At 49.1% G+C, this 15,863-nt stretch overlaps 1 protein-coding gene across 1 annotated transcript in view; it reads left to right on the forward strand.

The window, feature by feature from the left end:
• GLT1D1 (glycosyltransferase 1 domain containing 1) overlaps positions 1 to 15,655 on the forward strand; it is a 93,384-nt gene extending 77,729 nt beyond the window's left edge. The window contains exon 12 of the mRNA XM_044990215.1: positions 13,218 to 15,655. Within this exon, the coding sequence (XP_044846150.1) occupies positions 13,218 to 13,364 (147 nt within the window). The 3' untranslated portion in view covers positions 13,365 to 15,655. The remainder of the gene's footprint in view (positions 1 to 13,217) is intronic.
• Positions 15,656 to 15,863: the final 208 nt, after the last annotated feature.

A 15,863-nucleotide genomic window follows, 5' to 3' on the forward strand; every position in this document is an offset into this window, starting at 1 on the left:
ACGGCGCCCAGCCCGACGTCGGAGGCGTCGGTCTGTACGACAAAGTCGCGGTGGAAGTCCGGACTGAAAAGTACCGGCTCGCTACACAGCCGGGCCTTGACCGCTAGAAAGGCTCCATCACAGTCGGCTGACCACCGCACTCGACGGGGGCTATCCTTCGTCAGGAGGTCGGTCAAAGGGGCCGTAAGGGTTGCGAAATGGGGTATGAACCGTCGGTAATAGCCGGCTAGGCCCAGGAACTGCCGTACCTGTCGTTTGGTAGTCGGCGGCTGACACGCTTGGAGGGCTTGAACCTTCCCTATGAGGGGCCGCACCAGTCCTCGGCCCAAGGTGTAGCCCAGGTACGTCGTCTCCTCTCGACCGATTTGGCACTTTTTGGGGTTGGCCGTAAGTCCGGCGGCGCGAAGGTCGCGGAGGACAGCGGCTACCTGATTGAGGTGGCCCTCCCAGTCGCTGCCGTAGATGACTACATCATCAAGGTAAGCCGCCGCGTAGGTCGTATGGGGTCGCAAAACCCGATCCATCAATCGTTGAAAGGTTGCGGGAGCCCCATGGAGGCCGAACGGCATTCGAGTGAAATGATAAAGCCCCGAGGGAGTGGCGAAGGCAGTCTTCTCCTTAGATAGCGGCTCCAAGGGGATCTGCCAATATCCTTTTGTAAGGTCTAGGGTGGTAATATATCGGGCGTCCCCGAGCCGCTCCAGGAGCTCGTCGACGCGAGGCATGGGATACGCGTCAAACTTGGAAATGGCGTTGACCTTCCGAAAGTCGATACAAAACCGGCGGCTCCCGTCGGGCTTGGGGACAAGGACGACAGGGCTCCGCCACTCGCTCTGGGAGCGCTCAATAACCCCGAGCTCCAACATTGCTCGGACTTCGTCCTCCACGGCCCCCTGCATTCGCCGAGGCAAGGGCCGCGTCGTCCCCCGGACTACCACCCCGGGGTCGGTTCGGATCACATGTTGGGCCAGGGTAGTCCTTCCGGGTCTTGAGGTGAAGGTCGTGGGGAAGGCGTCTATCAAGCGGCTGGCTTGGTGCTGCTGCTCGGGGGTGAGGGTCTCGGCGAGCTGGGGCCGGCTGGTTTCAGAGATCTCAGGGGGCTCCGGGCCCAGGTCTGGCTCGGGGGGGTATGGGGCAATCAGTAGCCCTTCTGATTCCCTCCACGGTTTTAACAAGTTTATGTGGTAGACCTGTTTTTCTTTCCGGTGTCCGGGCTGTCGAATTTCATAAGTAACCGGACCCACTCGTCGAAGCACCTCGTAGGGGCCCTGCCAGCGGGCGAAAAGCTTTGACTCCTCCGAGGGGAGTAAGAGGAGGACCCGGTCCCCCGGTGTAAACGTCCGCGCTTGCGCGCCCCGATTATATTGCCTCTCCTGAGCTCTCTGGGCGGTGCTCAGGTTTTCTCTAGCGATCTCCCCTACCTGGGCGAGACGCCCCTGTAGCTTTAGGACGTACTGCAGGAGCCCTTGCGCCGCAGACGGGGTGTGTTCCCACGTTTCCCTCAGGAGGTCCAACACGCCGCGGGGTCGTCGTCCATAGAGGAGCTCGAAGGGCGAGAATTTCGTAGAGGCTTGCGGGACTTCCCGGATTGCCAGTAACAACGGAGGAAGTAGTTGGTCCCACTGGTGGAGGTCCGGGGTGGGGAAGCGTCGAAGCATCCCCTTCAGGGTGCGGTTGAACCGCTCGACGAGTCCATCGGTCTGGGGGTGGTATACGGAGGTTTGCAACTTCTGGATCCCCAGGAGGGCACATACTTGCCGGAACAGCTTAGATGTGAAGCTGGTCCCCTGGTCGGTGAGAACCTCGCGCGGGAGGCCTACCCGGGCAAAGATTTTCAGGAGCTCGGCGGCAATAGTGCGCGCGGTGATACTGCGTAAGGGCACGGCCTCCGGGAAGCGGGTGGCATAATCCATCACCACCAGAATGTACTGATACCCCGCCTGGCTTTTGGGGAAGGGCCCGACGAGGTCCATTGCCACCCGCTCAAATGGCACCCCTACGACTGGCAAGGGGACCAGGGGGGCCTTCCGGACCCCCGCGGGGGCAGCGTGTTGGCAGTCCGGGCAGGAGTTACAGTAGTCCTTCACCTCACGGTGAATACCGGGCCAGAAAAACCTGGCGAGGACCCTGGCTGCGGTCTTCTCCGGCCCCAAGTGGCCCGCGGCGGGGATGTCGTGGGCTAGCTTCAAGACGGCCCGCCGGTGGATGCGGGGAACCACGAGTTGGGTCCGAACCTCCTCGGTTCGGGGGTCTCGCTCAAGACGGTAGAGGCGGTCGTGGCGGAGCTCGAACCTAGGCCAGTGGGTGATTCGGCGGGGGTCCACGACCTCCCCCTCGACTCGGGCTAGTTGTTCGTATGCGAACCTGAGGGTAGGGTCCTCCCGCTGATCCCGACTAAAGTCCGAGGTGCCGTCTGCGGTGTCCGTGATCCCCCGTTCGTCCAGACCAGGGGGTGGGGGAGAGGCGTCGTCCAGGTCGGCCTGGATACGGGGGCTGGTATCAGGCTCAGAGGACGCGCCCTCGAATGCCTCGGCCGGGCCGACGGACCGGAGCACGTTGACAAACTCGGGCCAGTCTCGGCCTAAAATGACCGGATAGGCCAGGGACGGGGCCACGGCCACGCTGAGCAGCTGGGTTGCTCCGCCTATCGTCAGCGGGAGCTGAGCGGTGGGATACGGCCTCACATCCCCATGGATGCATTGAATTCGAACTTCCCCCGTGGTTTTCTGGCCCTCCGGAAGGAGTGCCCGTCGAACAAGAGTCTGTCCGCAACCGGAGTCGATCAGACCCACCACGGGGTTCCCGGCGACCTCCATGGGGGCCGTCAATTTGGCCGCTGAGGGCGGGCGAGCTCGTCGTTCCCCTGTATCCACGTGACCGAAGTCACACTCCATGGCCGTGCAGTCGCGTTGCAGGTGACCGCTCTCGCCACAGCGGAAGCAGGGGCCTAGCTCTGAGCGCGCGGCCCGGGTGGGGGCGCTCGGGGCCCCGCGGGGCTGGCCCGGTCCTGGGGGTTGGCTCCAGCGTCCGGAGCCGGTACGTGGTGGCGGATCAGGGGGTCGGGAGAAAGAGGTTCCCCCGCCTTCTGGGCGCCGAGCCCGGGGCGGGGTTCCCGGCTTGGAGCTGGGGGCCCGATCTGGCCTCTGGGCGCCTGGCCCGGCCGGGTGGCCGCGGGCTGCCGGCCCTAGGGGGGCCTCCGCTTCTAGGAAGTCCTCCATGAGGGTTACGGCCGCCCGCAGGGTTTGGGGTCGGTGCCGCAGCACCCATGCCCGCCCGGGGGTCGGGAGGATGTGGGTGAACTGTTCGATAACGACCTGTTCTATTACTTCCTTGGCGGTTCTATGCTCCGGCTGGAGCCACCTGCTGGCCGCGTCCTGTAGTTCCTGGGTGACGGCTCGGGGCCGGGCGCCGGGAGGATATCGCTTTCCCCGGAACCGCCGCCGAAAGGTCTCGGGGGTAATATCGAGAGCGTCGAGGATCGCGGCCTTCACTCGCGCATACACCCGAGCCTCGTCGTCCGGGAGTCCCCGGTACGCCTTCTGCGCCGGCCCCGTCAGATAGGGGGCCAGGAGGGTCGCCCAGTGATCCGGGGCCCACCCGGCTACCGTCGCCACCCGTTCGAAGGTGACGAGATATGCCTCGGGATCGTCGTCGGGCCCCATCTTGGCCAGACGGATCGGTGGGGCGGGTGGTGCGGGGGACGCAGCCCCCCCGGGTGCGGCGGCGCCGGGGCTCGGCCATAGGGTGGCGAGCTGCTGAAGGCATTGGGCCTGCTGGTCTCGATGCTGGACCCCCAAGGTCTGGAGCAGCTGCTGCTGGTGGGCTCCCAGCTGCTGCACGAGCTGCTGCTGCTGCTGCTGCTGGCTCTCGGCCAGGAGTTTGATCAGGGCCTCTACCTCCATGTCCGGCCCAGGGCAATCACTGCACCCTGGTTCGGATCCCTTTCAGCAGGGATGGGTCGAGGTCCCTGGTCAGGTGCCACTGTAAGCTGGGCCGCCGTTGCTACCTCCGCTGGCGGAGGGGGCGGGGCGAGGAGCCCGGCCCACGCCCTTCTAGCACGGGCCGGCCAGCAATTGTCCACAGAGCGCCCTCCGGTCGGGAAGGGCCGGGAGAAGTCTCTGGCGGGCCCCCTTTTGGCGGGGGACTGCGGGCAGTGGTCCACGGCGCGCCCCAGGCAGGGGAGCGCCGGCAAAAGTCTCTAGCGGCCCCTTTTCGCAGGGGGGCCGCTGGCAGTGGCCGACGGCGCGCCCCAGGCAGGGGAATGCCGGCAAAAGGTCTCTGGCGGGCCCCTGTTAGCAGGGGGCCGCTGGCAATGGCCCACGGCGCGCCCCAGGCGGGGGAACGCCGGCAAAAGTCTCTGGCGGACTCCTTAGGGCGGGGGGCCGCAGGCAATGGTCCACGGCGTGCCCCAGGCAGGGGAACGCCGGCAAAAGTCTCTGGCGGGCCCCCTTTTGGCGGGGTACCGCGGGCACTGGTCCACGGCGCGCCCCGGGCAGGGGAGCGCCGGTAAAAGTCTCTAGCGGCCCCTTTTAGCAGGGGGGCCGCTGGCAATGGCCCACGGCGCGCCCCAGGCAGGGGAACGCCGGCAAAAAGTCTCTGGCGGGCCCCTTTTAGCAGGGGGCCGCTGGCAATGGCCCACGGCGTGCCCCAGGCAGGGGAACGCTGGCAACAGTCTCTGGCGGACCCCTTGTGGCAGGGGGTCGCAGGCAGTGGTCCACGGCGTGCCCCAAGCAGGGGAACGCCGGCAAAAGTCTCTGGCGGACCCCTTGTGGCAGGGGACCGCGGGCAGTGGCCCACGGCGCGCCCCAGGCAGGGGAACGCCGGGAAAAGTCTCTAGCGGGCCCCTTTTAGCAGGGGGCCGCTGGCAAAGGTCCGGATGCACAAACCTCCGACTTGGTCGGGTAGGTGGCGGCAGGTAGCTCCGGCTCGTCGATGGGTTCAGGGTCCTCCGTTTCCCCGGGGTCAGCAGCTGAAGCGGGTGGAAGCAGTCCGGCGTCAGCCTCTACCTCCACCCAAGGCGCCCCCCCCCTGGAGCAAAGGGCCCTGCCCTTTGTACGCTCTGCTCCGCCCCTCCCACAGCTGGGGACGGGGTGAAACTTCCCTGGCTCCGCCCCCTCCTGGGGAACGTGCCGCGCGTCCCGGCCCGCTCTGCTACTAGGAGCGGAGCGGACGTGCCGGGGCCCCGCCCCAGTCGGCGGGGGCCGCGGCGCGTCCTGGCCTGCTCTGCGGCGGGGAGCGGAGCGGACGTGCCGGGGCCCCGCCCCCGTCGGCGGGGGCCGCGGTGCGTCCTGGCCCGCTCTGCGGCTGGGAGCAGAGCGGACGTGCCGGGGCCCCGCCCCAGTCGGCGGGGGCCGCGGCGCGTCCTGGCCCTGCTCGGTAGGGGGCCACCCAGGCTCCCTACAGACCCCCAGATCCCTTTCCGCAGTACTACTTTCTAGGCAGTCATTTTCCATCTTGTATGTGTGCAACTGATTGTTCCTTCCTAAGTGGAGTACTTTGCATTTGTCCTTATTGAATCCCATTTACTTCAGACCATTTCTCCATACTTAAGCACTGACCCCTTCACCTAAAACCGTAAAGTTGTGACAAAACACTTCACTTTAAACATGTGTTTAAACCGAATTCAGTGAGGCTGTTCTTATGCTTAAATTTTTTACTCGATCAGAAGTACAGAAAGACTGTAAATATGATGTCGTTATTTCTAGAGTTCTGTACTTCTCAATTTCTCTATCCCATTTCAGTCTGGTCTTCTGCTGCTCTCCCCCAAAATACTGTCTCTACGATCAGTAACCCCTTTTTTCCTGATATTCTTGTTCTACATCTCTGAGTGTCTTCTAAGTAAAGGTGTTAACTTGTATTACCATATGAACTAGCATTTTCCTAGGTAGTATTTACATTGGGATAATTAATATTTGTGCAAGTGCCCTATCTTGGAAAGTGAAGTAATCTCTGTCCTTTCTCTGTACACTAGCAATTGTATCACATTTAATAACACTCCTTTAAAATTTCTTTGGTGTTAAATATTGTATAAAGTATCAAGGTTTACAATGTGTCAGAATAAGGTTTGTTTGCATGTTAATAGTCTGATTTCACCAGGGGATTGCTGGATAACTTTCAGCTGAAGTGTCTGACAGAATGCCAATCAGTTTCACTAAATCTTAAAGATAAAGTGACAATTACAGGATTATCCCATATTTCTTGACACCACCGATCTGTATCAAATACAGTTTTTCAAACCTCCATATATAATATATCATGAAATCAAGAGTGGGATAATAGATCAAAGAGTTCAGATAAATTAGAAGACTTCTAATTTCAACCTGTTGCTAAAACTTGTTTGTATTGTTGGAAATGGCAGTAATACATTTTGTAGCACTTCGCATTGTCTCCTCTTAGAGGACCTGGTATGCGAGTAGAGGCAGGACAACCTACATGCTGGAAAGCAATATGTTTTTTCACCCTCTTCCGAGTACTTCACGTGCTCTTAAGTATTTGATAAAATATTTCCCACAGTAACCTCAGTTAGTTTGCTTCTAAATTAGCTGTCTGTCAGAACCAACTGTTTAGAGCTATTCCTTTGGAATTCCTTTAAGAACAAAGGTTTACATGTAGTTGCATCCCTGTCTGATTCTGATTCAGATCGTTCAGGAAGCAGAAGACGCCACTTGCTAGCTGTTAAATACATTATCTGAATTGTCCAGATTTTAGTCAGCCAAGAAAGGTTTATTCCCAGGGCAGGTTAACTCCCACCCTCAGTCATGTTCCTGCTGGTGTTTGCATTCTGAAGCAGTATCCTAGATCATTCTTTCCCTGTCCACAGTTTAGCTGATGGGTAGCCAGTATAATTGGATCTAGTTTTGAGTCTTATTTCTTTACAATTAGTATTTTTTCCTTTCCACAGTAAACATTATGGTGCAATCTGGGTGGCCTTATTGAAGGTCCAGTAAAATTGTGAGGGTTTTTTCATTGTAGTTTCTTACAAGTGTCCTTCCTCCTTACATAACTACTGCACAGCCCTACTCCTTCATCAATCAGCTTTCAGATAAGCCTCTTGTTCATGCTGCTTTTCCTCTTCCTCAGGAGGTGCCCTCCTTTGCAATCCCCAGAACTGACTTTCTAGCCTGTTTGACGGATATACTGGATTTATTCTTTTATTGCTCCATTGCCTCGGATACGCGGCAGACGTAGCAGAGTTGTGTATTTAAACCTAGATCTACTTTATTAAAAACATTTGTTTTATTTCCTTCCCCCCAAAATAGTAACTCTGAAAAGGAGCAAGCTAGATAACGTAGGGGCTGGGTTATTGTACCTGGTATGTGGAACAGTCTGTGGTTATTTTACGTCTTCTTATGTTGGGAAACTAAATTAAATGGGTTTGAGTTGATTTATGAAACAATAATAATTTGAAGCACAAACTTCCCTTTTTAGTGGAAAAAAGTGACCTCTCCTGGCTTACAAAGAAATTAGCCAACTTTTCTTGTCTAATTATACTCATTACACTTAATCCTTGGTGGGTATTCTGAGCCCTCATGACCGTGTACATAGACAACAAAGGGAATATAACAAAGGAAATATCCAGCTGGCCGCAGCAGTTAACATAAAAGTGAAAAGTCACAAAACATGTTGACCTTGATGCTTGAGTTATTATGCACCCTTCTTTTAAAGCCATGTTTTATTCCTGCCATTACTCAAATTTGCAAGTTTATGGAATATGTGACACTGAGTTAATGTGACCCGAAAGGAAAATGGATAACTAAGAAATAAAGGAGTAGCGGGCCATGTTTAGGCCATAAATAATCACAGAAGCATGTTCAAATGGAGGACATGCACCATTATTCAGCAGCCTAAGCTTTAGGGTTATGGAATGCCCAGCATCTGTGAAGGCTCACAAAAAGAGGGTGTGGGGGGGTATATAAACCTCTCCAGCCCCAGGCAAAATAGTGGTTCTAGCTGTAATGGAGCAGCAGGAATCAGCAACACTAACCTGTGTAAGGGAGGCAGGGAAGAAGTGGAGGCTCCTCTGAACCGATTAGTGGAGCTACAGATAGGGGCATGTTGCCCTCCTGTGGCAGTGTGGGTGCTTGCCATTCCTACTGTAAGGCGTTATGGCCACATGGCCAGCATTTAGCCCTGGGGCTGTTTCTAGTCTTGAGGACTTTAGTTTTGCTGTCAGGACAGGGTTGAATAGAGCAGCTTGCTGTTTTAGGCAATGCCAGCAATGATTGTTCAGGTGGTTGGGAAATACCAATCTGTTGCCCTGCAGCTGCTGTGCGCTGCCGTAACTAGCAGGTGCGTTGCTATTCTTAATTGTTCATTTACTTTTATAGCTGGAATTTGTCTTCCCTGCGTTTACACTGAACTAAGTTCCATGTTCCTTTCCTCTCCTGCCGCGGAAATGGTGTGTGTGTGTGTAAACACACTTCTTAATTGCCTAGTGTCTGTGCTGTGAAATGGCACCAGCCTGGTTCTTACAGTAATTCAGAGGACATGCATTTTATTAGCTTGGTGCCTGCTGTATTTTCAGGGTTCATCTGCCAAAGACATCTGGGTCTGTAGGGCTGTTTGCAAAATACTGTACTGAATTTTTTTATATGTGCTGTTTGCATTTTCTTTAAAGCTAATTGCCAGTCTGCCTGAGGGAGAAACATATTAGTGACATTACTTTTGAAGATAACGGGATAAGAAGGATAGCTACTGTCCAGAAATAGGGCATGCGTCACATTACTTATAAATCTAAGCATCCTAGTCTTTGCCCCAACTTTTCTGCCCTGTAATTAACAACTCAGCCTTCACTCTTTACATCACATATCAGTTGTGAGGTAGGTAAATGTTGTTATACTCACATTTATATGGGTGAACGGAGGCAGAAAGAAATTAAGGCCTCCATTTTCAGAAGCGGCATCCAATGTTGGGTTGCCTCCATTTTTGGATGCTCAGATTCAGCAACCTGGGGCCTGATTTTCAGAGGTGCCAAACAACTGCAGCTCCAGCTGACATCAGTGAGAGTTGTGGGGACCACCTGAATATCAGGCCCTTGCAGTCTTAAGTTCAGCATCCAAAAATGGAGGGACCCTAAATTCGATGCTCCAGGGGCAGGATCCGAAACCTAGTGACATGAATGCAGAATACCGTGGCTTCAGATCTCATCTTGAGTGACTTGCCTGAGGTTACACTCTGAGTCAGTAGAACAGCTACAGCTGAAGTCCTGGCTTTATCATTTGCCATCTCTCCCTTTCCTCTTTGGATTCATGTTTAATATTATGCTGAAATGATCACCAGCAAAAGGGATTTTAACTGTGTGGCAATATCTCATTGCTTCTATCACTTACATGTTTCCAAGTTTTCATCCTCTGTATCCACATATTTTTAAAGAATATTAATTGAACTACTCATCAAGCAATGGTACATTGCGGCTTCTGATATGTATAATTTACATAAATTGTTTTTAAACAAAATAAAATCCTCCACAGGAGCATAAAATTAAAGTTGGAATGTGGTGGAGTGAAAATGATTATTTATTGTTATGATAGCGTAAGAGATTGGCTTTAAATAGGTGAAGGCATTTAAAGGCTTTCCCCACTTATCCTGCTTCCGTGTGTTCTTGGCAGTATGGAAAAGAGCACAGAGATGGGTTGTGGAAGACGGAAGTGAAAGGAGTATCAAGATTGGACTCATTGGGGGAACAGAAGAAATAATTGGGAACGCAGTAGGAGACAAGTCTTGAAAGCTTGTCCAGGTTGTGCTGTGCCTTGAAGGGGAGAATGTGAAGTTAGAACTCTGTGTTGTATTTTAAGAGTTGCCAGTAGATGAATGCAAGGGAGTGGGGTGAATAGGGGGTGTTCTATCATGGTCAGATCACTGACCAAGGAAAATAACCTTTGCAGTCATGTTTTGGATGGACTGGTACAGGCAATGTACATATCTAGAGGGCTAGACTGTAGTAAGTTGCCATAGTTAAGATGGGAGAGGCTTTGGGCATGGACAAGCATTTTGGCCACATGGGCAAGAAAGATCAGATTTTTTGTGTGTGTTGTGAAGGGGAAAAAAAGGCAGCAGGGTCTGGATATAGCGGGAGACGAAAAAGGAAGAGTCAGAGATGGCTGCAATGCTGGACGACAATGGAGAATGCTGGTGCTGGCAACTGCAACAGAGAATGGGGAAAGCAGAGGGGGTTTAGAAGAGAATATATTAAATGTGTCTGATGTTATCATTATAGCACCAAACTTATTAATCTGCACTGCTGGCTGGAAGATCCTTTGGGAAGCACTTCCCTGAATTCTGAAAGCATTTTGCAGGAATACTTTTATTCCATTCAGAGGCTTCACAACTACAGATATTGCTAAAGATGATCACACCAGTAGGAATCTTTGAGTTCGTGAAGGGCCCCATTGTGAATTAATCAGATACCTTTCCGACAAGTGGTCATTCTGTTTAATAATGCTGACTGGAAGACAAATGGACCCAGAAGAAATAATACGTACAGAGAATTCCTCAGATGAATCTTTGGCATTTATGCAGAAGAGGAGCTCATCTTCTGTGCACTTCAAGTAGTGAAATGCCCTCCTGTGTATCATTACAGGATGGGAGCCTTACTAATGCAGTCCTCTCTGCTAGCCCAAGTAAGGAAGCTCTTTTGCTCTTTCTTGTGAACCTTAGGAGGGGAGCCTGGTGATGTAGAAAACTTTATAAACCTCTTGCATAATGTTTCCTGCATGAACACCTAGTAGCCTGACGTGGTAGGTAATATTATACATCCCACAGATGAAGCTTCATCCCCCAATCCAGGTTACATTTTCAGAGGTCTTTTTTTTTTTTAATTAAAGTTGTTTGTGGGAATTTCTTCAGTTAATTTAGAATTACAGCTGCTGATGTGATTCATATAAACTTAATATTAACCACATGTCTAAGGCATGGCCTGTTACGGAGTCCCCAGGCGATGCTCTGGAACTGCTCCCCACAAAGCCAGTCAGGACTTTGGGGAGCCTCCTTTCTCTTGGAACAGACTGTTTTTAGGGCAAAAAGGTTACATGGCTTTACCTTCCTGGGTTTGACCTTGGAGCATTTAGCATAAGCCCCTCCGTACGCTTTCCATAGCGAGTCCGCCCACGTGGGGTCCTGGGGAAGCCAGAGGTTCCTGCATACACCCCCACTTTGCAGTCAGACATGACTCTTAGCCAGCCAGTAAAATAGAGGTGTATTAGATGACAGGAACACGGTCTAAAACAGAGCTTGTAGGTACAGAGAACGGGACCCCTCAGCTGGGCCCATTCTGAGCCCCAGCGAGCCAGAAAACCCCGTCTGCACTCACTTCCCGTCCCCAGCCAGCTCCAAACTGAAACCTCCCCAGCCCCTCCTCTCTGGCCTTTGTGTTTTTTCCTGGGCCAGGTTGTTACCTGACCTCTTTGTTCTTCCACACCTTTAGCATTCCCTTGCAGCGGGGAAGGGCCCCAGTCATTAGTTGCCAGGAGACAGAGTGTTGGCCAGAAACTGAGGCACCCACACAGTATTCAGAGGAAACATTAAGAACAGTCCCACTTCGTCACATAGCCATTGAAAAAAATTCTGGAAGGTTGGAAAAGACTGGTAATGGCCAACTAAGGTAACATATGTACATTTTCTGCTACCTTTGCACTGTACAAGCATAGCAGTCTTCCAATGTAGATCTTCATGCAAGATTGAAGCTATACTTTGACTGAATGTAAGACGTGTGAGAATTCACCTTACTTAGTCTAGTATCCACCATAACTCTGACTCTGAAACTTACTTGCAAACCCAACATAGGCACCCCTAATATATGTGCCTCTTTGACTGTATAAACTACATGTCATAGCGATACATATATTGAAAGCGTTGCATGTCTTGTCACTGAGTATCAAAGGCTGTGCTTGGGATGTGTATAGTATGATTTCACATATCAGCATTGGTTCCCAGTGGTCATGCTGTAGTTACATATTTTGCACATGGACCATATGAATTTACATCAGCAATCTTAACTCTTTGATAACCAAGTTTTTTGTAGGTAAACTGTATAATTTAGTTTAAGTACAGTTGGTTAATGAATGAGTTGTTGACCAAATTTCAGTCTTATTTGTATTTTCAGCTCTCTGTCGGAGGGCCTCAGTGATCTTCTCCTTAACAGTTGACAGCTTATTGTCAGGAAAATGACATCTGTGTCCAAATGCCCTTATGTTCCACTTGGAATCTATCACTGATTTTCATCATGATTTGTGTAGCAACTAATGATCTTCACTTTTTATTGATCTAACAGCTGTTGACATTTCTAAGCTAGTGCACATTGCTGTAGTGGGTTTGAGCTACTTCTATAATCCAGCTTCAATGTTGAAAGTCATCCCTTAATGGCAGAAAATCAGACTGGCCGTGCAGAAGTGGATTCGTTTACTTAGAAGCCTCCAACTGTGACATCAGCTCTCACGTTCACTAGTTTGGTATCTTCACTTCTTAAAAACAAAATTGGAATGGCAGAGCAACTGGCCAGGGAAGTGTCTTGTTCTATCAAGTCCCATAGGGCTAAAGGGATTTCATATACTGCATTTTGCAGATCTTTTGCTACCGTGCAGCAGCTGCTGCCTAGCTTCCAGGTCACGAGCCTCCAGCACCACACAGTGCAACAGTTCTTTATTAGCTTGGATCAATCTTGCATCCAGGCCCTGGCACAATACAGATAATTTGCCGCTGAGTGTGTGTTCTTTACTTCATACAATAGACATCTTTGTGAAGTGTTTTTCTCAACCTCATTAAAAGCATGCAGTTAGCTAAAGATGCCTCATTTGCAACCAGGCATATGCCTAGTTGAGCCTAGATCAAAACTGTCTGCTACCAGCTCTCCGTCATCCAGGAAACCAGTTGAATTTGTAACTTCTTACCCAGCTATGGCACACTTCATTGCTGTAAATGTCGGGTGTTCAAACACTTTTCTGTCTCATTAAATTGTCTATATTTTCATCTGATTTAGCGCTCTAGGGATTTAACCGTGGTTTTAAGTTCTCTAGTTGGTGGGCTGTTTAAAAGATTAAAAATTGTATGTGTTATTTATTGATCTGTACGTATATATAAAATGGTGCTTAGCTCTGAAGAATGGTTCTTGAACTGCTTGGTGTGTGTATTCACTCTAAGTTCAACTGCTTTACTGCAGTTCCAGGATTGTTTCGGGATCAGTAGAACCTCAAGTAACATTTATTTTTTCTTTAACTTTTTAGGAGTTTGTCCAGCTTTCCAAAAGTCTGATGAATGACCCCACTTTGGAAAGAGAAATTGTGTCAAAGGCAAAAGCGTATGTGAAGAAACACCACTCATGGAACTGTGAAAGAGAGGCCTATCAAAATCTTGTCCTGAGACTCCAGTGAATCATTGGGTATCAAATGTGGAAACTGACCTTATTCTGTATCACTTTAATGGTGGCACTGTAATCAGATTATTTTAAAGAAAAAAATTCACATATTATGGACATATTGTTCCACTTGACTTTACCCAGTTTACAAACATACTGCATCAGACCAGTGGTCCATCCAGTTCACCATCCTGTTTCCAGTGGTGGGCGGCACCAGTGAAATCAAGAATTTGTCAATTTCTTAATATTGTGGGATCATATGGGCCTCAAAAGAGGGCTATTCCTTGTGCACAGGGGTGGATTTCATCCACAGTGAACTCATGCAAACTCAGTTACTGTGTTGTAGCCTGACAAAGCTAATGCGGATTAAGGCATTTACACTCAAATTTAATTAATCTGAATTTATTCAGATATGTGTCAATGATAAACATAATGTTGTAAGAGTGGGTTCATCTCTATTTTGAATGATCAAATATATAAATACATTAAGCATGTTAGCCAGGCCTACATGATCTACATTTTAAAGGGGGAAGATCATAAATTAATCACACAACTAGCACTTTTATCAAGAATGTAACTGGCTGGAGCTAATGAGAAATACAGACATTGATGCTTTCAAGCATGAAAAATTGTACTCACAGTTTGCTGTTTACATATTCTACTTTATTTATGAATTATTGGAAGACAGCAACTACCTCTTAAAAATTACCAAACTTCGGGGACCTCACAAATGGCAAATGTTCTTACAAAAGATGGATGGAGGCTGTAATAAGGAGCAACCATGTAATTTATATTTTTTATATAATTTGGTACTTTTGTCATGAGTGACTTTCAGGAGTTATTATTGTGAACTTAATGTAACAGGATATTGTATTTTAAGAAGACCTGCTAATGCCCACACGAAGCACAAACCAATCCTATTGACTGCTCGGAGGTTAAAGTAATATCTTGGTTTTCCACAATCTGATGTCAAGGAAGGCTGCTATTTCTAAAACACGCAAAGCGTTTACAATTTTTAAACATCTGTTGTTGGAAAACTATAGTTGCTATATATGGGCCTGATCCAACCCCCACCGAAGCCAGTGGGAATCTTTCCATTGACTTTACTGGGCTTTGCATCACTCCCTGTTTGTGTTAATGAATTTACTGTGCATGTTGGCTTTCCAATTGACCCCATGGTAGTGTTGCAAATGTTTAATCAGCAGCCCTGAAGAAAAAGAGTAATTTTAGTATCCTTCATTCACTTCTGAGACCTTTTCTAATTTTCGATTGTAATATATTTGGAGTGGTTTGACTCAGTTGGTATTGTCCTCAATAGCATGGGACATTGCAAACCATGGGGGACAAAACTGGAGTGACTGCAATGCTCGTTCTATATATGTTCTCTTGCTCTTATGGTTTTTGGTAAAAAACAGCCTGGCTCAAAGGGGAAGGATAATCATCTATTACAATAGAAATAGAAGAAAAGGAGAAGTTGATAGCAATGCATATAAATTAGAAGCTAGAAAGTATAGAAAATTAATGAGGAAAGCAAAAGGACACAAGGAGAAATCTGTGGGCAGTACAGTCAAATAAAAATAAGGTTTTTAAATTATATAACAAACAAAAGGAATCTTAACAGTCCTAGATATTGGTTCATTACTGTATGGCTATGGTAGACCAGTAAATAATACAGAAAAAGCCAAAGTGTTCAATCCATATTTCTGTTCTGTATTTGAGGAAAAAAAGATGATGTATTTATATCATATGATGATAGATTTTTCCAATCACAGTAATTAAGGATGATGTTAAACAGTCGCTATCTAAAGTTAGACATGTTTTAATCAGCAGGTCCAGATAACTTGCATCTATGAGTTTTAAAAGAGCTGGCTAAGGCGCTCTGTGGACCAGCAATGTAGATTTTCAATAAGCCTTTGAACACTGGGGAATCTCCAGAGGACTGAAAGCAAGCTAATGTTGTGCCAATATTTTAAAAAGGCAAGTGGGATGACCCAGTTAACTGTAGGCCTGTGAGCCTGACATTGATCCAAGGCAAAATAATGGAACAGCTTCTATGGGACTCAATTAATAAAGAATTAAAGGAGGGTAATATAATGAATGGCAATCAATATGGGTTTATGGAAAATAAGTCTTGTCAAACTAACTTCATATCACTTTTTGATGAGTTTGGTTAATAAAAGTAATAGTGTCGATGTAATATTCCTCTGTAAGGTATTTGACTTGGTATGACATAATCTGGATTGATAAACTAGAATGATGCAAAATCAACATGGCATACATGAATTGATTAAAAAGTGGTTAAAATGATAGGTCTCAAAATTTAACTGAAAACTGGAAATCATCATTAAGCAACTATGGGGGTCCACAAGGATTGTTTTTTGGTGCGATGCTAACATTTTTAATCAGTGACTTGGAAACAAATGTATAATAATTACTGATAAAGTTTTCAGATGACACAAAGATTGGGTGAGTGGTAAATAATTAAGAGGACAATCACTGATAGAGAATAGTATGG

Source organism: Mauremys mutica, chromosome 16 (genome assembly GCF_020497125.1).
Source record: "Mauremys mutica isolate MM-2020 ecotype Southern chromosome 16, ASM2049712v1, whole genome shotgun sequence".
NCBI lineage: Eukaryota > Metazoa > Chordata > Testudines > Geoemydidae > Mauremys > Mauremys mutica.